The 25412-nt window shown below is 34.0% G+C and overlaps 1 protein-coding gene and 1 long non-coding RNA gene across 3 annotated transcripts; one reads left to right on the top strand and one right to left on the bottom strand.

Annotated features, from left to right (window-relative positions):
* Positions 1–1015: 1015 nt before the first annotated feature.
* Positions 1016–7636, top strand: chMDH (chloroplast malate dehydrogenase). Of its 2 annotated transcripts, XR_003245881.2 has the most exons (16): positions 1016–1256; positions 1338–1419; positions 1684–1770; positions 2744–2828; positions 3263–3444; positions 3529–3599; positions 3682–3772; positions 3850–3924; positions 4016–4117; positions 4203–4325; positions 4833–4901; positions 4986–5054; positions 5231–5284; positions 5411–5533; positions 7095–7207; positions 7301–7636. XR_003245881.2 is itself a non-coding variant. In NM_001247080.2 (14 exons), the coding sequence occupies exons 1-14, from the start codon at positions 1108–1110 to the stop codon at positions 5462–5464; spliced, it is 1293 nt and encodes a 430-aa protein (NP_001234009.2). In that variant the 5' UTR covers positions 1022–1107. The 2 variants fall into 2 exon arrangements, 1 of the variants encoding a protein (NP_001234009.2); NM_001247080.2 differs by lacking the exons at positions 7095–7207; positions 7301–7636 and having other exon boundaries at positions 1022–1256; positions 5411–5464.
* A 281-nt stretch (positions 7637–7917) lies between these two features.
* LOC104646359 (uncharacterized) lies at positions 7918–21428 on the bottom strand. Its single transcript, XR_740471.4, has 3 exons — positions 16744–21428; positions 15916–16086; positions 7918–8142 (listed from the first exon to the last, which is right to left on the bottom strand). It is a non-coding gene; the product is annotated as an uncharacterized lncRNA (long non-coding RNA).
* Positions 21429–25412: the final 3984 nt, after the last annotated feature.

Below are 25412 nucleotides of genomic sequence, written 5' to 3'. Positions count from 1 at the left end.
TTATTTATAAGAAGAACAACTTTCTATTAGTTTATTTATATTCGAATACAAATACAAATAATAGACATATTGGAATGAATACGACTTAGAAAAGGAAACAAGATTTTTTGAAAAGAAAAATAAATACACAGTGAAAAATATATACGAATACAAATGTATTTTTTAAATAGCAACATTTTATTTGACATACATATTGGAATGAATACAAACTAATAAAGAAATACAAGCTTTATTATACAAAATACAACATGAAAACTAGAATGGATACAAATACAAACGGTATACATATTGGAATAAATACAATTTAAGCAAGGATACAAAATTTTAAAAAATAAAACAAATACACTGTGAGAAAAGTATGGCAATTACAAATAAAACTATAGGTGTTCAAGTTTCTAAACTAAAAAAAATATAAATTTAATAGATAAAACTATAAAGTATTATCATAAAGTTTCATAATAATAATTAATGAGAATGAAATATTATATTTTTTTATTATGATTTTCATAACAATAATTAGTGAAAAATTGATATTGAAATTTTATAGATGTGGTACTTCTTTAATTCTGTGATTTTTATAACAATAATTAGTGAAAATTGAATATTTATTTTGGTTAATAAAAGTGTTTAGAAACAAAAAAAAGGATTACGAGAATTGGATATTGAATTTTTTTAGAACAATGGAGAAAAAAAAATTTATAACATGATTAAAAAAAGAAGAAAGAGATGAAAATTGGTGTATTTTAATAAATTGTAACTGATGAAACTTTTAACATTTATTCCTTTTTAAAAATAATAATCTCCGCTAAATTCCTCTCAATCTGTTATATAAAAAATATATATGTTTGAAATAAAATAAATAATAAGAACATAAATAAGATACATAACAAACTTAAATTTTGACATTTTTACTAAATATTGAAAGTATTGTTAATGAACCCTCTTAAATGTTAAAATATTGATATTTTTAAAAAATTTCCTAATAATAATAATAATAATGTTTGAGGAAGGAGGTATAGATGAGATGAGATAAGGTGGCAAGTGTTGGCTCCCTCCAAAACCCACAAAACTTAAGCTTCTCTCTCCATCAAATTATACTCTGCTGCCATGGCGGTGGCAGAGTTTATTCCTTCTTCTTCACTCACTAAAACCACATCTCTTTATCCTTCACAATTTTTGCATGTATCAACCCACAAGCCTCGATTATCACTAACTCCTCTCCGAAGAAGTAAAATATGCTGCTCTGTTATCTCTAAGTATGTTCATTTTTCTTCACCCCTTACTACTTGTGTTAAAATAATGAAACCTTTTTTAACACCTTTGTTTTATTGTTCCAGTGCACCAGTACCGGTGGCAAAGGAGCCAACTAAAAAAACTGAATGCTTTGGTGTTTTCTGTCTTACTTATGATCTCAAAGCTGTAAGTTACCTTCTCCTTTCTTCTAAAATTCGTAATAATGAAGTTCAGGTCACACAGTGGCAGAGCCATAATTTTTATGAAGGAGGGTCAATAGTTAAGTCGCAAATGGTCCGAAAACAATAGGTAGAGTTTCTTAATAAAAGATGGAGGGAAAACTTCTGTACAACTGTTTCTTATTAGAAGATGGAGGGAAAAACTCTGTACAACTGTTGTATGTTGGATTAGTAATTGGTTTTGATTTTAAGAATAAACTTGTTTCAACAGGAAGAAGAGACAAGTTCTTGGAAGAAGCTGATAAATGTCTCTGTTTCTGGTGCTGCCGGAATGATCGCTAATCATTTTCTTTTTAAAGTAAGAAGCCCTTTTCCCGTTACTTTTAATGAGTGCTAGTCTTTTTTTTTACTTCAACCACAACGCGAACAATGTACGAATTTCTTCATTAAGAGCACAACAGTAACAAAATATTGAGCATATTACTTGATTAATTTTCCGAATTTTTAACCAAATTAAGTCATTATATAAAATAATTTATCAAAGTAATACATTTTTCTAAAATTTTACAAAACTAGTATAAACGTATTTCATGGTAACGTTTTAGGGTATATTTTATTTTTTAAAAACTAACAGCATTAGGTAGATATACGTCACTGTAAGTAACGTTTTACTTTTAAAACGTTATTTTCAGTAACGTTTTACTCCTAAAACGTTACTGTGAGTAACGTTTTAGGAGTAAGACGTTAATGTGAGTAACATATATCAATCTGACGCCATCAACTTTTAAAAAATAAAATATATGCTAAAACGTTACTGTGGAATACGTTTATACTAGTTTTGTAAAATTTTAGAAAAACATATTATTTTGGTAACTAATTTTCCAGACTGCATCATTTACACAGTAACAGATCAGTCATGTGCTCTCGTGATAACCCGATTATTAGAGTCAAAATTGATATACATTCGCACACCAGCATCAGTAAAGTGTGACCACGTCCTTGGGATACTATAGTTGAAGAAACTCATTTATTATCTAAAGTCAGTTCTCACCATGTAGAGAATCTTTCTTTTCAATTAACTTCTTGGCTTGAATGCATCTGTGACCTGACCGTGTTCTTTTTGTTATTTAATATCCTTTCAAATGGACCAAGCAGATTGCTGCACTCACAGTTCATCTATTAATGACCTTAAAATATGAATCATGAATTTATGCTATCTAGCACCATTGTGTTTGTTCTTATGAACCATTTCTTCATAGGTGAAAATTTCAGAAGCTTTTTAATCAGTCCATAGAGCCTGGGAAAGTACGTAATGGTTTCAATTTTTCCAGCTTGCATCAGGTGAAGTTTTTGGGCCAGATCAACCAGTCGCATTAAAATTATTGGGGTCTGAGCGGTCGATCCAAGCCCTTGAAGGTAGTTATTTTCCCTATACCATCAGCATCTACATTTGGTGAGGATCCTTCACGGACATAAATATGTCGTTTCCACTTCTCTTATCTTCCTTTCACTTTTTATGGGTGTGGGGTGGACGAGCGGTATGTTTGTAACTTAACTTTAGGATGAACTGTTTTATCTATCTTTATATATATGGTCAGATATTTAAGCACTTCCAAACAAACATTATTAAAATAAAATTAAAATGTGCTTGTTGTCTGACATTGGATAAAGAGTGTTCATTTTCTTATTATAGTAGTTTGTATTGGTTTCACAACTTTCAGCTCTTTGCTCCGCTTGCTTTCTATGATATTCATTCTCGCTAACTTAGGAAAAAAAGGATGGAATTCCTACTTCTGTTGATAACAGCTGATGGATTTCTGCTTTACTAACGGTTAGATGTCACCATTCAGGAGTTGCTATGGAACTAGAGGATTCCTTGTTTCCTTTGCTTAGGGAGGTCAGCATAGGCATAGATCCTTATGAAGTGTTCCAGGATGCTGAATGGGCACTTCTCATTGGAGCAAAGCCTCGAGGTCCTGGAATGGAACGGGCTGGCTTATTGGATATAAATGGACAAATCTTTGCTGAGCAGGTACCTTCTTCTAGTTGTTATCCTCATAGACTAGAGGTGACATGTCGAGTAAAGTTATTTATATCTTTTGCCAAATCATTACAGGGAAAAGCTCTCAATGCTGTTGCATCTCGTAATGTCAAAGTTATAGTGGTGGGAAACCCTTGTAATACCAAGTAATATACTATTTCACTGTATGCCAAATCTCCTTTTATACCCATCTATGTTCATTGCTAATATCTTGCTATTCTTCTCTAGTGCATTGATTTGTTTGAAAAATGCTCCAGACATACCTGCAAAGAATTTTCATGCATTGACGAGATTAGATGAAAATCGAGCAAAATGCCAGGTAAGCCATCATATAGTTTAGCAGGCTCTTTTTCACGGTGAACGCAAAAGGTAAGATACAGTTTTATGGCTGTGCAGCTTGCTTTGAAAGCTGGAGTCTTCTATGACAAAGTATCTAATATGACCATCTGGGGAAACCATTCGACTACTCAGGTTTCTGATAAGATTCTCATTCGCTGGTGCGAAAGCTATTTTCACTTGCTTACTGTTCCTGCTATAAGCTAGATCAGTTTTTTGCTATCAGGTTCCAGACTTTTTAAATGCAAAAATTAATGGTTTTCCAGTCAAAGACGTCATTAGAGACTCTAAATGGTTAGAGGAAGAGTTCACTGAAAAGATTCAAAAGGTATGGTTTCAAACTTCAGAGTTCACTTTTGTGCCTGTCATGTGTTTTTGTCAAAAGAGTCTAATGCTTAGGCATTGATCTCCAGAGAGGTGGTGTACTTATTCAGAAATGGGGAAGATCTTCTGCTGCATCGACTGCTGTATCAGTTGTTGATGCAATGAGGTCTCTTGTGACTCCTACACCAGAAGGCGATTGGTTCTCCACTGGCGTAAGCTTATGAATTCTTTTTTGTAAGAGAATTAAGTTGTCTATTAGTGACTTCAATTATCTATTATAGGAAATGAGCATACTGAATATTGATTCCCCCCAACCCACCCACTAGCCTGCCCAGGTTTCAAGAAATACTGTTATTAGAAGGTGGATGAGTTTCGCTTTGTTCATTTTTTAATTCCACATGGAGGTTTATTAACTTATATACTGGATGCTCGTGCAGATGCACCCTCACTAGCATTGCCTCTGCTTTTTGTGTTTGTGTGTGTATTTATACCAAATCTTTTACTCATTACCACAAAGGAGCTGGTGCAGTGGCATTCCGTACCCTCAGACTTTATCCTGATCAAATAGGCATAAAGCTGAAATGGAAGCCATATTTTTATTGAATAAATTTATAAACATTTAATCCAACCATATCTGTTATAATATAACTAGTTTAATGGCTCCTTATTTTCCAGTTGCATTATTATGAGTTTCCAAGTAATTAGATCTGATAATGTAGGTGTACACCAATGGAAATCCTTATGGGATAGCAAAGGATATAGTTTTCAGCATGCCATGCAGATCAAAAGTTAGTTATTTTACCTCAGTTCGCAGTTTCATCTGGTGTTTTTTGTGCAAATCAATATTGGGTCTAATATACTTATGCTTGCAGGGTGATGGTGACTATGAACTTGTCAAAGATGTATTAATGGATGACTACCTCCGAAGCCGAATAAAAAAGGTTATCTCCCTTTCTCTTAAGATTTTGGAACACTTTTTTCCCTTCATAAGAAAAATGTCATTTCATTGGCCATGGAGCATGTTGAACATATAATGCCAAAAAGCTCCAATTCCGTGCTTTCGCTTAGACATTCATGCAGCAGTTAATGAATCTGGTGTTTGTCTACGGTTTTGCAGTCAGAAGATGAATTGCTTGCTGAGAAGAGATGTGTCGCGCATCTTACAGGAGAGGTGAGATTTTTTTTTGCTTTCTTTGTTTTTGCCCCTCTCCTAAGGGTGGTGAGTACTAAGCCACTGGTATGAGTCTTTTAAATTGTGTTTTTCCCAGTTGACTGAGTCTATATTATATCTCTTTAGGGTATTGGTATATGTGATCTGCCAGGAGACACAATGCTCCCTGGAGAAATGTGAAACCATGGAGCAAGGTTATCAACGGCTTTTGACCTTTGTTGAACGGGTTTAGATCCTATGAACACAAAGGTAAATGAAAATGTAATATGCATGCAAATGATCTTTGAAAGTTGACTAGATCTGATTGCCGCTAGGGGTGGCGTTAAGGCAATACAGAATGCATACGAAAGCCGCGGCTTGGAATTTTTGATTTTCTGTTGAGAAATTTCAATCAAAATCCAAACTAAATAGTTCGGATTGGTTCAGTTTGGGAATGATCTGTTTGGCATTTGAATTTTTTTTGTTTTGGGCTATTTGGCTTTAATTTATTGATGTCCTTCATCGTCAAGAGTCTACAGACGGCATTTGCAGTAGCCTCAGTCTACTATCTACCATAAATGAAAATTTTAAACTCAAATCTATAGATTGTAGGTATTGGATTTTTGTCAAGAGTCGTAGTGACGTGCTGAGAATTATTTTTGAGAAGAAAAACTTTGAACCCTAGTGTTGATTCGACTTGCTAGACTTTACCTAGCACAAATCACAGTCCCAATTCTGAAGCTCATGGAAAGAAGTAGGACTCAAAAGAATAAAGAACAGAAGCAGCCCCTGGATAGTGGATACCATAAATGTTGCTTTTACAAGAAGCTAGAAACTGATTCCAGAGTGGCAGAATCCTCTTTACCGGTAGACGAATAAAAGGAAAATATTTCTACTATATATATAGAGAAAAAAAAACGGTTTTAACATTCCATACATAAAGTGTAGATAAAAAAGAAAGGCAAAAATTGACCAATACTGACAAACATAAATGACTTCGATTCTTAACTCAAAAATAAGGTACTATTTTAGACTTAATTCTCACAGAAACATGCACTGAACTTGAGAACATCCATGGCCATCTGGCTTGATACTGATGACTGGATCTAGGCACTTATTTACTTCCTTACAGCTAGTGCCGTTTCTGCCATCAGATCAGTTCGTACCAAGAGGAGCACTGTCCATATGGATACTATGAGTTCCAAGAATCTCGTGCGAGATATGAAAAAGAAGTTAGTACCGGTTGCCTTGTGCCAGTTTTAGTGAAATCAGGCCAGCCGTTTTGATTTTATTTGATCTGGAAACTAGAGATATTATGAAAGCTTCATCGATGCAGATGTTTAATGTTGGACTTGGAGATTATATAAAGAGTAACATGCTTTACATGTACACCGGAAAAAGAGGCTGTTTTAACTCGAGACAATCTTATGAAAAGAGGAACCACTGTGCTACTACTACATGAGGGAGAGATATCAATCATCTCTTTTGTCACTGCAAAGTACAAATGAAGGTTGGAAGACTTTGATCAGCTGAAGGGGAAGCTGGCTAGGAGAGTTCAGATAATGTTATCTTGCTGGAACAGTGAATTTACTTAGAAGAAGAAAAGAGGAAGAAGAAAGGAAGAAGAGTAGAGGGAAAGATGTCCAGATTCATTCTCATTCAAAAACACTTAAAACAATACATAGATGGTGTAGCTATATATATAAATACAGCCTTCATCTAGAATATTCCATAAGCTAACTAACCTGACTACAATACCCTTCTTATTCTTTAACAGACTTCTAACTACTTTAACTAACTTCTACTTGAACATTTCATCTTCATACTTCAGCACTCCTCTTCAAGATGGGAGGGGAAAAAACCATTTTAACACTCCAAGCTTGGATAGAAGATGATTGTGTTGTAACTTGGACAGACCCTTAAACATCAGCAGGTCGTTCCTTGGTATGAACATAATCCACCTTGATCAAACCTTGTTGTAACTTCTCTCTTATAAAGTGACAATCAATTTCAATGTGCTTTGTTCTTTCATGATAGATTGGATTTGCTGCTATTTGAATACCAGCCTTGCTGCCACTATATATTTGAGCTGGAAGCTGAACTTCAACACCTACTTCTTTCATCAAGCCAAGTAACCATACAAGTTCTGGAACAGTTGCAGCCATGCTTCTGTACTCAGCTTCATCTGAGCTTCTAGATACAATAGTTTGTTTCTTAGACTTCCAAGATACTAGTGATTTGTCAACCTTCACCTATACCCTGTAATAGACTTTCTAGTTATTGAGCATGAAGCCCAATCAGCATCACAATATGCAGTTACTAGATCATTTGAGTAACTTGCTAACAGGGAACCATGTCCAGGTTGTTGCTTTAGATATCTGACCACTCTCAGTGCAACATCCATGTGAGATTTCTTTGGTTGTTGGAAGAACTGATTCAGAGTTTGTGTACTAAATGATATATCACATCAGGTCTTGTCATGTCACGATCCACAAGTACATCCTAGAAGATAGGACATCCCTCAAGTCGGAACACGACATATGAGACTCCGAGAAGTCTCACTTAAGCCACTCGTACTATTCATTGCATAATATACACTCTAAAATAAGTAAGAATTTAAAACTTTTTTCACACAGGAAGAACTCTTTCAATAATATATGCAAGCGGAAGACTTTCATTAAAAACAATAAATCTTTACAATGTCTCATTGAACCATCTAAACTTTGGAGTACACAACACTTGGGACTAAGCTCATGCAAGATATAAACATAAAAGAACGTGTGGATATTGTCCTTGAATCGATGAGAACTCACCAATACTTCATCTTCAACCCTTAGAAACCTATCCATCCTCCATGGCATATCAAGACTTCCATTTTCCTACGATTTAGTCAAAAAGGGAAAAGAAGGGGTTAGCACATTAGATGCACTAAATATGAAAGTCATGCAAAAACTATGAAAAAGGGACATTTAGTAAATAAAATGCTTTTATGAAATTTGATATAAAACCTTCATAAGATAGTTTAAGAGACATCAAACAAGTCAATAATCACAATATAAGACAAATCCAAATTATACGCAATTAATAGATATCTTACAGTAACCTTACAGTGACTTCACTATAACTTTACATATAATTCACACATCACAAGGTAACAACCAAACCACATCAAAACACATAAACATACTAACATGGATCCCCTACTACGGTTATCCTAAGACTTACCTAAGTAAGATATGAAGCGGACGTCCATACAACCCGTTCACACACACCAAGATGATCCGTAGGACTACCGGAAGTAAGTTATTTCAATACACCACATATCACACCAATTCACATAGACATGAGACTCTCCTACCAAAAGTGATTCTAAGATTCACTTGAGTGAGTTAGGAAGCGACCGTCCATACAATCCTTTCATACACACCAAAGAGATCCGTAGGACTACCGGAAGTAAGTTATTTCAATACACCACATATCACACCAATTCACATAGACATGAGACTCTCCTACCAAAAGTGATTCTAAGATTCACTTGAGTGAGTTATGAAGCGACCGCCCATACAATCCTTTCATACACACCAAAGAGATCCTTTAGACTACCTAAGATAAGATCATTCACATTTTACCAATTAGACTCCCTACCTAGAATTACTCTAAGACTCACCTAAGTAAGACATGAAGAGAACGCCTATGCACCCTCTCCAAGCCTACCTAAGCAATCCTCAAAGCTACTCTTGATAGATACCTTTTCAATTAACAAGTCTTTACTTAAGTCATTAAAGTCATTAAGTCATTTAGAAGACATTCAACACTTCAGGACATTCATATAATGATCTTGGTGAAGACCTAGGGACTCATATACTAACATCTTCCAAGCCTATTCGTGTAATGTCTAGATAGCGTCTCATACCACTACATAAACTTTATAGAACTTATCCAACACTAGCATGTGTCCCATACGATGAGAATAGGCAATAACCTACATAGACCATGGTAGCTAAGCATGGAATCCCGAGTTGTAACCTACTCCGATGGAGGGTGTTCTACTTGCCAATGGTAGAACGAGGACACATCCCATGTAGGCACATGGTTAAGGAATATGAAGGGTTTCTTTGTTCTCCATTATCATGACTCAAATAGAGAAACTCCTCTAACCATACTCGGTGCTAGCCTTTGTTCTCATAGAGTATTTCAATAAAGGAGTATATGAAAAGGTTTCATATCAAGTTCACAACCTAATCACATTACACCTTACCAAAGAGGTCCCTTACGGTTGCCTTACAAAGGTTAAGAGGATAACTCAATGATTTTCCTAAGGATGATTTCATGTTGTTCCATCCAATCAAACCCTACGTCCACCATTCACACAAGAAAGATACCATTACGACTTTCGACTTCAAGGATATCATAACCTTCTTTCTAGAAGATTCCACATAAAAGACCTTTTTAACTATATTCAAGGTCACATGTCAATCACATATACAAGACTAAGAAGCTTTAGCATACTAAGTCAAGAACTCATATTTACATCTTACATGTATCAAATAAGGGACATAAGTCTACCTAAACAAGACACACACATACTTTACCATATCACATATAACATATCATCCAAGAACCACATAGGGTCAGCTGAGCATACTTACTAGTCATACTACACAGTTCTAAATAATCATCAACATAAATCATCACAAGTCTCATATAGTCAACTAGGAAGATTCACACTTCAACTTCAAGTGTACATACATAAGGCACCACTGTAGCATAACATTGTCACATATAATCACATAAAAGAACACATGATTTAATTTAGCATATATACACAAGTCATCAAGACATTTACAATGATAACATAGCCAAGTTATACATGATAATATCCTATTTCATAAAGTAATGCCGACGAGGTCACATTGTTCCACAATTTATAAAGTAATGCCGACAAGGCTACATTATCCACAAGGCCTAATTCATCGGTAGCCACCTAAAGTTGGCATCTATTTTCACTTGCACACCTCAAGTAGAACTTATTCATTTTAAACACCTTAAGTCGGGGAAATTGTGTCATATTGACACGTTTTTTTACAACCAGCCAAATATATAGGATATATGCATTACACTCGCCGATGACGGGTCAAAGTAGTAAATTAAATAATGACATGAGATATATATATTAAAAATTATTTAAAAAATATGTCATGAATAAAAACCTATTTAAAAATTAATTAATTAATTAATTAGTTACTTTAAAAATTACCTTTCAATAAAGAAGAAAAAGAAAAAAATAAAATCTACAACACCTTTATTTTTCTTCTTCACCATATTCACATCTCCTCCTCCTCTAACCACCATAAGTGGACCATACCAATTATCATCATAATGTAAGAGTTACACAACATAATATAAGAGAGTTAGGGCAGCGTACCACCAATCCAATCTCAAACTTTAATCCATAGGCAAATCAACCAATACAATACTCAAAGGCCCTTACCCATGGTCATGATCACCAATTCAATCCAATAATCATAATATACAATGAACTTAATGTAATTCAACATGAATTTATCAATTTAGGGCAACATACACAATTCTAATATGATTCTTTCATAAATCTATAGCCCATAACAATCTACACATGAATTCACTAACATAGAGACATGATCATATCACCCATAACATAGCTAAATATAGAGATTTGAGAAGGTCAAGAGTTCATGGATATTTTCATTAGAAAACATCAATTATACATCAATACTATCATATGTTAATGTTTGAAAATGTTTCATGCAAGAACCCAAGACTTAGAGTAGAAATTGGACTTTTTCATTTGAAAATATCTTTGAAATTGACTCTAAGGTGATAGCAAACATTAGATGAAGAACTCGCATACCTTATTAGAATAATCCAAATAGAATTGAGCAAGAAAATCCATTGAAGATCCATCATTAAGCTCCATCTTCACCTTGAGCTCTCACGGAGGTTTTTGAGAAACTTTGGGAGGGAGTAGGTTTTGATCTAGGTGCTAGGGTTAATGACTTAAATGATCTTAAAATACCCATACACACTTAAAATAATCGTCCTCCTATTTTATAAGACTAGGGGTGAATTTTCCAAAAACCTCAAGTCTTTAACAGTGAAGCTGGTAGTTTTGCAGGCCTATTGACGGTTGCCCGTCAACGAACCGTCGACTGGGCTACATCCATCGATTGGTGCCCGTAGGTTGGTCTGCAACTCCCAGACTTTCATCTCCATCGACTCCCCAAGTCGACGAGCCGTCGTTCCATCGGCTGGCCATCGTTTGGGTCGTCGTTTGGCACTGCATGCAAATTGCCATGCAACATCAAGTCTTGAGTTTGGGTCCTCCTGTAAGGCCCCTTGTGGATCCTAGGTAAGATTGTACCCAGATATTAAACCCCTAGACACGCACGTCTAGGTCTTAGGAACATCACCAATCCAGTTCAACATCAAACAAGCCACGCAACATGCTAAAACACACCCAAACTCACAAGGACGTTCAAAGGCTATCTTTTGAACGTCACCAGACGTTCTTGGACGTTTGACCTCCAAACCTTAACAAACTCAACATGCTGACTCTGAACACCATTATCAGCCATATAAAGACCTCATAAAGTCATTACACGCATATAAGCACATGAAAACACATAAGGCATAAGTGACTAGTTGTCGAACGTCTTGATCGTTCCTTGACGTTTGACTTCATACTTAACCAAATCTTTAGACACTGCCTCAAAACATTATTTTAAACCATATAAGCACTTCAAGAATTTATGACACACACGTTAGGCCCTACTTTCACCTAAGTTATTTTAGAGATGTTACATGTCATATTCAAGTATAACAACTAACCTATCAATCTTTGATACTTGGTCTGATCTATCAAAGGATCATCAACAACTTTTGCTTGTTGTTGATTTATATGATCGTCATACTGTTCGGAAGTTATATTGACATTCATGTCAATGGGTGTGCTTGCAGGTCTAGCTGCTATCATTCCAACCTCAGAAATTAACTCAATAGTATACTTCCTCTGATGCATTAGGATACCATCAGCAGATCTAGTGATCTCAATGCCCAAAAAATATTTTAGTTCCCCTAAATCTTTCATTTTGAATTCTTGTTGCAAGGCCCTCTTTGTATCCTCTAGTATCTTCAAGTTGCTGCCAGTTACAAATGTCATCCACATATACAAGTACCAAAATGATTCCCTCTTCTGAGGAGTTGATAAACAATGAATAATCATATTGACTCTGTTTGAACTATAGCTTAATAAGAGCCTCAGTCAGCTTATGGTTCCATTGTCTAGGTGCTTTGTTTAAGCCCATATAAGGACTTGGTAAGTCTACACACTTTCTCCTTTTTACTGACAAAACCTTGTGGAAGTTGCATGTATATCTCATCTTCCAAATCACTTTGTAAGAAAGTATTAAACACATCCATTTGATGAATGTGCCAATGTCTAGCTGTAGCCAAGGAAATGATTGTTTTGACTGTCACCATTTTAACAACAGGAGAAAAAGTTTCATGATAATCAATCCCCTGGTGCTGACTATACCCTTTGGCTACCAACCTTGCTTTGAATCTTTTAATCTCACCAGTAGACTTTTATTTTACTTTGTATATCCACCTACAACCAATAGTTTCTTGCCAGGTGGTAAATCAGAAATTTTCCAAGTATGATTGCTATCCAAAGCTTTTATCTCAGTCTGCATGCCATCAACCCACCTATGATCCTTAACATCCTCAAAAGAGGTGGTAGGTTCTTTGATGATAGAGGTGGCAGCAATATAACATTGATATGTAGGCGATAAGTGAGTCATATGATGTTGTAAGGGATACTTTACACCCCTAGTGGTAGTTAAGTACATAAAGTCTTTCAACCAAGATGGAGGATGTGTAGTCCTAGAGGATCTTCTAGTAGCTGAAACTGTAGTATCTATGTTAGATTCATCAGGAATAGTAGAGTCTTTAAAAACATCCTCTGTGGTGTCTATATCTACAACAATCTGCTCAGGTGCAAATTCTTCTGATAAATCAATTTGAAGAGTCTAGTGGAGACTAAAGAGTCTGGAAGAGGGAGCAACACATCTGGAATAGACAAAGGATCGAGAATCGTAGGGAACTTAATAGAAGCATACTCATCCATTTGTGAGAAAGGAAAGATGTCTTCTCTGAACAACACATCTCTGCTAGTGAAAAATGAAGCACTTGTGAGATCCAACAATACATACCCCTTCTGTATATCTGAATACCCCATGTGGACTGCAGCCTTAGACCTTAAGAGCATCTTGTCATGTTCAGTCAGATTCTTAGCAAAGCATAAACACCCTAGTGTCCTTAAATGAGCAAGATCTGGTACTCTCCCATATAATCTCTCATAATGAGTTTGAAAATTGATAGCACTACTAGGCAACCTATTTATGATATAAGTCGTAGCTAGCACACAATATCCCCAATACTTCAAAGGCAATTTTGCTTGAAACCTTAGGGCCCTGGTTATCTCTAGTAAGTGTCTATGTTTTCGCTCAACCATTCTATTTTGGTGAGGAGTGTAAGGACAAGTACTTTGATGTATAATCCCTCTTTCTTTGAAACATATGAGTGCACACTAAGTTAACAAACTCAGTGGCATTATCAATTTTGATCACCTTTATAGCTTTATTAAACTGAGTTTCAACATATGTAAGTAAATTTGCAATGCCACACACACACATCAGACTTGAGTTTAAGCAGAAATAACCAAGACTTTTTTGAAAAATTATCCACAATTGTCAAAAAGTACTTGTTGCCATCAATAGTTGGAGTATTATAAGGACCCCCACACATCAACAACATGAAGCAAATCAAAACAGGAATTACTTCTGATACTAGTAGTAGGAAAACTACCTCTTGATTGTTTGGCATATGGACAAACTAGAAACTGAGAGAGATTAGACATGTTTTGCTTATTTATAGAGAAAATCCTAGCTAGTACTGCAGGTGATACATGCCCCAATCGATTGTGCCATATCTCTATATCAGACTTTTTAGCAGATGGAGACAATTGTGTAACTAACAATGCAGATTTCCTGGAGTTGACAGTTTCTATATTTAGTTGTCTCAACAGTAGGTACAAACCTCCTTCTATTCTACCAACATCTTTCACCTTCTCACTGTAAAGCTCCTGGAATAGACAAAAATAAGGAAAAAAGGTGACTGAGCAACCTAGTTTTTTTGTGATTTTACAGACATCAGATTACACTTGAAGTTAGGAATGTGAAAGACATCTGTAATAACACTTCTAGCTGATAGTGCACAGGAACAAACATGAGTAACATGTGTGACCTTACCATTTGGATGATACATAGACTTAGGAATTTTGAGTTTTGTTACAGACTCATCTGTCAATATATCTAAACTAGACACCATATGGTTAGTTGCACCAGTATCTATGATCCATACATCATTGTTTTCAAATACAAAGAATACATTACCTGCTAAATGTGCATTATTTGAATCTGTAGTACTTTCTGTCCTTTTCTCAAATATATGCAAAATATGATCATATTGATCTTTAGTAAAGGTGCACCTCTGAAACAGTTGTTGGACATCTTTTTCAACCCGAGCCACCAACCTATTTTCATTGTTATCATTAGGAATAGGAGTAGAAGTAGTAGATGGTATGCCTATGTGCTGATCAACCTTATTACCTCATGCTGGCATATGCACATTTGTATGCATACCATAAGAGAAGTTAGTCTGAGCTATTGTAGTAGCACCAGTATAACTATATTCAGAAGTACCACTACCTTGCACCTTTCTTTTAGACTTAAACTCTGGAACATACCTAACTATCTTGTAACAAAATTCTTTACTATGACTCCTGCATTTACAAAAAGTCACATACCAGAAGAGTGTTTCTCTTTGAACTTTTGAATTGTACCAGAACTGCTACCAACACTTGGTCCTGAACAACTACCCATCATGGAGTACGTAGCTACTGAATCAAGTCCCACATAATTCATCCCCATACTTAAAATGCTTATACTCATAACTTTTTGGCTTTTATCTCCTACTATCACTGCATAGGCTTGGTTAATAACAGGAAGTGGATCCATTAGAATTATTTGACTTCTAGCCTGATAATATGAGTCATTCAGCCTTATTAAGAACTGGTATAGCTTCTGTCTATTCAGGTAAATTAAAATACCCTGGGATTTATCACAATTACAGTAGAGAGAAGGAACTAAGGCTTCAAGCTCATCCCACAGATTTTTAAGCTTGGTATAGTAAACAGACACAGAACTTATTCCCTGTTGTAAAGACACAATATATTTATGAAGACCGAAAGTTCTAGACCCATCAACTCTATCAAATCTCTCCTTGAGATGATTCCACACATCAACTGCAGTATTAGCAAATGCTATTCCACTTAGCAGACTTTTTGAGACAGAATTCATAAGCCATGACAACATTATGGCATTTACTCTTTCCCAATGTCCCCACAATTCTTCCCCATACATTTCCTTACTAGATGAACCATCAACTAACCCTATCTTATTCCTTCCCAGCAGTGCTAGCTTAATTTAACGATTCCACAAAGTATAATTTTCAACACTTAACAATTGAAAGGAAATAATGTTGATACCACTTACATCAGTAGGGCTGAGGAATAACGGGTGATTATAGTCAATGCCTTTTCCGACCAGTGATGAATTTCCTGATAGAGAACCACTATGAAGAGGAACAGAGGTACCTACTGACAAATCTTCAGTTCCTTATTCAATTGCCATGAACACTTTGATGAATTCTTTATTGCGGAAGCACTAAAAGATACAAAAATAAAAAATCTCAGTAGATGCAAATTCAAGCTTCAATGGAGCTTTTCAATTTGTAATCGACAAAACAACAAATGAATCGATGAATCAATATATGACTCTTTGATCTTGTTCTTTGATGGAAAGAATTCAACAGTAAGCACTGTGAAGATCAAGTTGTGATACGATGTTGGTAAATTGAATTTACTTCGAAGAAGAAGAAGAGTGGAAGAATAAAGGAAGAGAAGTAGAGGGAAAAATGTTTAGATTCATTATCATTCAAAAACATTTAAAACAATACATAGATGATGTAGCTATATATACAGATACAACTCTCCTCTAGAATATTCTGTTAACTTACTAACCTGTAAATGACTACATTACCCTTCTTATTCTTTAACAGACTTCTAACTACTTTAACTAACTTCTACTCGAACACTTTATCTTCTTAATTCCACAAATAGAGAGATGGGAACCTGTCATGACACACAAGAGATTTCTAGATTATCCTGACTTGCATCTGATGAATGATTCAGAAGATCATAGAAGTCAGAGGAAGATAATTGTAACTCTATTCGAAAGATAAAGATGAACTATCTAGTCCTTTTCTATTTTTGGTGCACACAAGAATATCTTCATGAAGCATGCACATAAATGATGAAATACCTGCTCCACGTCATAATCCATCAGTTGTCTTGATATTCAACTTTATCAACATTCTCCTCCTGCTGAACCATTAACCCATCATTCTCCCATTTCTCCCCAAGAAAAGGTACCCATATTGTTCCCTATTCTTTTGATCAAAGGCGAACTCAGGATTTGAAGAATCTGGATGCACCAATATTAAGCACTAATGCATGATTTTCACCAAAACAGAAGTGTGAAACTTGAGAAAAAGAGGAAAATAAACTGGAAGATAATTTAAACCTCAAGGATGAAAACAACTTGCAAATCTTTCTAGATTTCTAATAAATAATAGTTGTCTGTTAACCTGTAGGGGCACTAAAAAATTTACTTCGTATATATCTTACTCAGGGAGAAGCAAAAATATCAACCTGATGATTATTTATACAAAGTCATAGCTCTATCTTGATCAAAATATCATTATAGTTCTTTACCATTATTGAGTTTATCCATGTGGACTGACTCAGTCCGAACCATTTAGGAGAGATAAAATTGAAAAAATTTACTGCATTTAAAATACATAGAGGATGGAGTAATCTTCAATGTTTTATTAATAATCCAAAAAGGAGAGTTATTTATACGTATACAAAAATAATCTATCTAAGGAAAACAAAATCAGAAAATTCCAAAAATATCTCTATCTATGATTGTGTTGAGAATGTGTTATGTATAGGAAAATAAGTCTTTGTACATTCTCTAGAGGATAGATATTAATCATGCCAAACTCGCTACAAAGATATCCCACCCGTCTTCGTAAATATATCACTCAATTATTCTCATGTCTTTACATATCCGGTAGAAATCATGTTCTCTTAGATCTTTTCACGAACAACGTGACAGTCAACCTCAATGTGTTTCGTACATTCATGGTACACTGAATTTGAGGCAATGTGCAGAGCAGCCTCATTATCACACCAAAGTTTTGCTGGAGATAAAGGGTTCAAACTGATATCAACTAAAAGGTGATGAATCCATAGTATTTTACATGTGGATTGAGTCATAGCTCTATACTAGATTCTACACTAGATCGAGATACAACAGTTTGTTTCTTACTCCTCCAAGATACCAAAACAAAAACGCAAAATCCAGTAGGAGATCTTCTATCAATTTTTGATACAGCCTAATCAACATCCACAAAACACTCAATAAGAGTATGTCCGTGGTCGCTATACAAAATGCCAAGGCCAGGAGCTCATTTCAAGTAACACAAGATCTGTTCCAAGGCTGCGCAATGTTTGAAAGTCGGTTCTGACATATATTGACTAACAATATTGACTGCATATGCAATATCTTGATGTGTCACTGTGAAGTAGTTCATTTTCTCAACTAATTTCTCATATCTTTATGGATCATCAAGAGGATCACCATCATCTTTAATAAGATGAGCATTAGGAACCATTGGTGGGCAACATGGTTTGGCTCCCAAATATTGAGTTTCTGCGAGTAAATCAAGTACATATACTTTCTTTGGGATAAGAAAATTTGTTTCTTGCTACTTCGAAACCCAAGCAGTATTTCAGTTACCCCAAATATTTGGTACGAAACTTGGCATGTAAGAAGTTTCTTCTCACACAATCATCTCCTAAAATATCAATATCGTCAACATAAACAATTAAAAGAATAATACCAACGGTTGACTATCTATAGAAAACCGAGTCATCACACTTGCTTTTCTTCAACGCAAATTGCTGAAATACATCGCTAAATTTTCCAAACCAAGCACGAGGAGTTCACTTTAGACCATATAGAGATTTTTTCAGATGACAAACTTTCTCATACTTCCCCTGAGCCACAAATCCAGGTGGTTGCTCCATATACACTTTTTCATTGGGATCACCATGAAGAAATGCATTTTTGATATTCAATTGATGTAAGGTTCAATGCTGAGAAGCAACCAATGAAATGAACAAGAGAACAGAAGTGAGCTTTTCTACCGCGGAGAAGGTGTCATAATAATCTACACCATAAGTCTGGTTATAGCTTATTGACACAAGTCTGGCCTTAAGTCTTGCAACAAAGCCATCGAGATTATCTTTCACCGCAAAGATCCATTTGCATCCAACTGCTCCTTTTGGTAATCTACCAAATTGCAAGTGTGATTTTTATCTAAAGCATATATCTCCTCAACCATTGCATCATGCCATCTAAGATGCATGGTTCAAGGCACCTTTCACTGTTTTAGAAATAGAGATAGAGTCTAGAGAGGATATCATACGACTAGATGCAACTGATAAGTGGTCATAAGAGACAATGTTAGCAAAGAAATATGCGGACTTACACTGACGTGTACTTTTTGAAGAGAAATATGGAGGTCAAGATTTTATGGAGAATCAAGCAGAGTAACATCTGATGATAAAGGAATTGTATCATCGATTTTCCGCCTCCTCAAGTAAACTTGAACAATAAGCGGTCTTGTTGGCACATATTTAATAGGTGCTGATGGAACAATAGTGGATTGGTGCTCAACAAAAGACTAGGATAGGGAAGAACATCTTCTGACTTTTCTATCACAACACGAGTAACCTGGTAGATTAACCACTCTTTTTTCCTCCCCCTGACTTGTAGAATTGAGAGGTGCATAGAAGAATGGTGTAGTCTCAGAAAATACCACATCAGTTGACACCATACCAAGCTCAGTAGAATAATATTGATATCCCCTTTTAAGGCAAGAATAACCCAAGAAAACACACTTCAATGCCTCGGGGTCCAACTTTGTAACAATATGGTCAAGCGTCTCGAACACAACATGTGCTTCTAAACACCTAAAGTCCCATTGAAAATAGTGACTTATTTAGAGAAAGAAGTTTAAAAGGCATATTACTAGCAAGCTCATTAGATGGCATGCAATTTATCAAATAACAAGCAGTAGAGACAGCATCAGCCCAAAAATTTTTAGAAACCTTCATTTGGAACAAAAGAGCCCCAGCTATCTTACCTAGATGCCTATTCTTCCTCTCAACACCTCCATTTTAGAGGGTGTATCAAAACATGAAGACTGATAAAGAATACCATGTTGTTTTATGATCTAAATACTTCTATTCTTTAGCATTATCGCTCCTTAGAATACAAATTTGAGGCATTGAATTGAGTTTTGACTTCAGCACAAAATGCAGAAAAATGAGTAAATGCTTCAGGTCGACTCTTCATAAAGTAAATCCAGGTCATTCAAGAAAAATCATCTACAAAAGTGACAAAGTATTTGTCCCCTGTTTTAGAAACAACTGGACATGGTCCTTTAACTACAGAATGAACTAACTCAAAAGTTAACGCAACTTGATTATTAATCCTTGGACCTAACAAAATACGATTGTGTTTTGCAAATCGACATGACTCACGGTCTAAGGAAGAAATATTCAGAAATTGTGGACAAGGCTTCTTCAACAAAGGTAAAGAAGGATGTCACAATCGACAATGTGCTTCAAATAGAGATATGACACTGGAGCAGGCAATAGATCGAGACTCTCATTCATCGATGATGTAGAGATCATCATATAAATGTCATTTTTTCAGTTATCTGATTCGTTATAAGATCACAAAACAAACAATGATCGAAAACGAACGAGATATAACAATTAAGGTCTTTGATAAGTTTGTTGACATATATCAAATTGAAATCCAATTTTGTTAGAATTAACACAGATGACAAGGTAATAAGGAGGTTGTCTTAATAGTCCCAGATCAACCACTATTACGAGTTGATCCGTCAACTACAATAATGGGAGATGGTGCTTTTGGTGGTTGAAAGCTTGAAAATATATAGGATTACTTGTCAAGTGATTTATAGCACCTGAATCGATGGCCCATTTATTTGAAGCGATAACAAGACATATTTTATCGGACATAGTAAAAGCAGTAACTGTAGTGGATTTTTGATATCGAGAGAAATTAGCGAACTCCTCGACTGAAACCAAATTCATTTTAGCAGATGATAGACTAGAAACACCAAGAACTTCAGAACTTTGAGTTACTCGATTATGATCGGTCACTGTCCTAATTAAATACTCAATATAACAAAAATAAATTAAGAAGTTAAACCAACAAACTTTCACGGAGTAGATTTATGCCAACAAATTTTTAGATGTTCAAGAGTTAATAGAGCTTGGTTGATCCAATCAAACTAATTTTTCACTAAGAGTGAACGGTCAACCAAGCCAAAGAGAGAAGAATTTGATCAAAATTTTAGCAGTAATCTAACACCAGAATTAGCAAATACATGTCAATTGATTTTACCCAAGGAAAACAAAGTTTGGGGAACTTGGAATGCTTGGAAATCAACCTAACTGAGGTCTGTTCAATAAAAGACCGCAAAATCTGACCGAAAATATTGAGATGATACTAGAAATAAAAATCTGATCTAATTCAGATTTTACACTCGCCCACGTGCCTCGTATGCAGAAGCTTTCTGAAATAGTTCGCCGAAGCTCGAGCCTCACACTCTTTCCTCCCGGTCACCGAATCCTGATTTTTATGGATCGGGTGAGGTGGTCCTCCTTAGGTTGGCTATGAAATTGGAAAATCAAGTTTCAAGTACCCCTCACTAGCAGACATGACCAACTTACGAATAATTTCCTGAGCAATCCGGCACCAATGATTCAAAAAGAAAAATAAAACAAAAAGAAATACTCTGATGCCATGTAAAATACAGAGAGAATGGAGCAATCTTTAATGTTCTATTAATAAAAAAATGAGAGATATTTATACGTGGATAGATAATCTATCCAAGGAAAATAAAATAAAAAATCCCTAAATATCCTGTATTCTATTAAAAGAGCAGAACGACTTCTATGAAAAAGTTTTTTCACATAACAAAAAAGAAATTCAATCTCTCTTTTTCTCAAAGGGAAAACACACAGGACTTTTAGTTTGATGTAATTTTGTTTTTCGATGAGTGTGGGCTTTGTTATTTTAATCCATATTTAAAGTTTCGATGATTGAACAAAACTTTAGACTTGATATAAGATTAAATACTTTAATACATATCAGGATCTTGAACTAGATAATTTTACGTAGATATTATATTGTTAAAGCACATACCTGATGCGGAAGACGTCTTCATAGAGAAAAAGGAAAGCATACCTGATGCGGAAGACATCATCATAGAGAAAAACGAAAGCGTTAGTCGTAATTTGACTTCTACCTCCTTGCCCTAGCCTTGTTAATACAACTGATGGAATCAATGTAGAATATATAGTAACCCTAGTGGATTGAAGAAGGATCAATTTATATGAGTTAAGATTAAGGTACATTCATCAAGTAACCAATGTAGAGATTTATTCATCATTAGCTATTATTTATGGTATTGCTAAGGTCACAAGTAAACTTAGGAAGTAATTTTCCTAAATAGTCACCCATGTTTTGAAAATTACATAGTAATATCACTTATTATTGTTTTAGGACTATAATATCATCCAATTTCTGTATTTTCCTTGAAATATACATAGCACAAAAAAAGCATCATCTCTTTTCTAATGGAATGCTATGTCACATCATTCTTTTTTTATTATTAATAATTGTTTAAAATCTATTTAGACAACTCATATATTATACCCAGTAAAAAAAATATTTAGCGCCAAAATTGTCTACCTAGTTCTGGGGGATTCGGAAGCAAATCCAAATATGAAGGGAAAATCCACAAGTATCCTCCCCCAAACATATGCCCGAAATCTCAGAGACGCACTTATACTATACTAAGGTCCTATTACCCCTGAACTTATTTTGTAAATAATTTACTACCCCTTTTTGACCTACGTGGCACTATCTTGTGGGTCCACGCGAGTTGACATTTTTTTTCAAGATAGGGCCACGTAGGATGAAAAGGGATAGAAAATTATTTATAAAATAAGTTTAGGGGGTAATAGGACCTTAGTATGATATAAGTGTGTCTCTGAAATTTCATATATAGGTTGAGGAGTACTTATGCATTTTTCCATATATGAATAATTGTCATTTAGTGTGTGTATGTGTGTGTGTGGATATATATATATATATATATATATATATATATATATATATATATATATATAAAAGTTGTGAATCAATAATTTAGAATTTTCAAATAGACATACATAAAACTATAGTTTAATTCATCAGGCTTTTGAAATTTAAATTTCTTTATCGAATTAAAAGAGCAAAAACATATATGTTTCATTGAAACTTAAAAGGAAAAGTTTTATTGAGGTGAGGAGAAAAATCATTTTAGCTCTATGTCACTATAGTAAAAATAACTTTTAACGGGATTAAATATTGATATTAATAAATAGTGTTAAAGTCTTTATCGGTATTAATAAAGTGTCATTAAAACCAATGTCACTAGAGTCTTATAGACATATAAAATAGTATTAATCGCCGCTAATGATCATTATTGATGTAGTGTGTGTGAGCATAGACAGAGCTAATACTTCGATCACGATTTCAATCAAACTTAATAATTTGGATTCAAGTTTCAATTTTAAAATACAAATTTATTTAATATATAAAAATTATTAAATTTTTTAAGTTTAATATTTTGAAAATAAAATAAAATAAATTATGATTGGGATATGTGATTGAGAATAAAGTGTCTGTGCGTTATATATTTTTGTGTCATAAAGATGAAGAGAGAAAATATATTTTAATTAATTTGATCTGGACGTAAATATGTATAATTGTAAAATATATTAGATAAAGAAGTTTTATATAGGTGAAGAGAAAAATTAAATATATATCATTCGTATTAAATTGTTTTTATACATGTAGCATTTATAGTCGGATACTTATAAAGTCTCACTTAGGTTAATACAAAATAATTACATATGTTAAATCCAGATAATTTTAGTGGTATATTTTTTAAAAAAATGGATTTGCCTCCAAAACTCCCATAATTAGGGTAAAAAATGTTGACGATATGTAATTTTTTTACTAGGTATAATGTATGGGTTATCTAAAAATAATTTTAAAAATTATTAATAATTTTTTTTATTAATTATAGACTTAAGTCATAGAAAGTCACTTAAAGTTGTCCCCATATTTCACTCGGACACTTTAAGTATACCTTGTACCTATTCAATACTTATTTTATTCAAAACTAATATCTATTTGACATTTTTTTGCTGAAAAGTGGAACTTATAACATATACCTAGCGTGTGGAAGTATATTTTCGTTTAAAAAATAATCTCTTTCTTCTGCTTTTTTCCTCCATACCTCCTTTCTAACAAAACACCAACATTCTGTTGCCACCTCCGCCATCAGCTATCACTACTATTGTTGTTATCTGAAAAACATCATTACCTTTTCGAAAATGAAAGGAAGTGTTACTGGGAATGAATTCCTTTAATTAAGCACCAAAATAAAAACATGATAAATGAGAGAAAATTGAGATGAAGTTAGATCCAAACAGAGCATTTTTAAAATTTCTCTTCAATGAATTATTTATTCATTCAAATAGCACAATTGCATCGTTAATCATTGAACTTTTTAGATGAGAAAATGAATAATGTTGATGCAATATTACACTAATAGATAAGTATTAAGAAATCGAAGAAGGATTCAATTTCAAACGAACAGTTTCACAATTCTTTTATCAAAATTGATTTTTTTTTTCATTGAAATAACCAATTCCAATACTAATTGTTGACTTTTGTTCAACTTTTGTCTGAATATGAGACAGAAAAAAGAGGATACAAATGAAGAAACTGAAGGAGAAATAACTTGTTGTTTCAACTTTTTTTATATATATCTAAAGGATACAACTTTTTTTAATTTGGTTGATTGGTTGGATTAAGAAAAAACGAGGGGATAATGATGGGAAGACGATGGAGGATGTACGGCAACATCTTCAAAAAAGAAGTTGAAGTCGATGGTAGGTGGACAATAATACCCTAGAAATATTCTTCCTTTTTTTTTGTCATAGATTTTTAATTATTATTTTTACTCAAAATGCCATCATTTATTCGGTAATTTGTCATTTCATCACGAATGTATTACACTCACTTTATATTTTCAATTGATTGTTAAAGAAGTGTTAAGATGGTTCTAATCCAAGTGAATAGAAGTGTTCAATAGGTACAACACTTAGTTGAGGTGTTTAAGTGAATTATACAGATAACTTTAAGGGGTCATCGATGACTTAAGCCTTAATAATAAAAAAAGAATAATCTGATTGGCGTCACATTAGAAGAGATGATGTATTTTTGTGTCAAGTATATTTTGAGGAGAATATGTAAAGTTGGATAATATTGGAAAAAATTTAGGCAAAATTTTTCAAAACAACAATATTATGACATTTAATATGATCCCTTAGCAATACTTTTAATATTTATTAAAAATGACAATATTTGAGAAATTTTTTAAAACAACAATATTTTGATATTTCATAGGATCCCCTAGTAATACTTTCAATATTTAGTAAAAATGACAATATTTTAGTTTGTTATGAGTTGATTTATATATTTTTTTCTTTATTTAATTTAACATAATATAATTAAGAAATAACAAACCAGAGAAAAAATCAAGGGTAAAAATATTTCAAATTAGATTAAGTTGATGAAAATCTTTATTACTTTCCTTACAAATGATTATCAGATCTAAAATAGGTGGTCTCTTCCTTCCTAAAGGCTATTATTTGTCCTTGTCATTCAAAAATAATTATTATTTTTATGAAACTTTATGATTT

Source organism: Solanum lycopersicum, chromosome 3 (genome assembly GCF_036512215.1).
Source record: "Solanum lycopersicum chromosome 3, SLM_r2.1".
Classification (NCBI taxonomy): domain Eukaryota; kingdom Viridiplantae; phylum Streptophyta; class Magnoliopsida; order Solanales; family Solanaceae; genus Solanum; species Solanum lycopersicum.
Note: the sequence above shows the minus strand (reverse complement) of the source record. Positions and strands in the feature narration are given on the sequence as shown.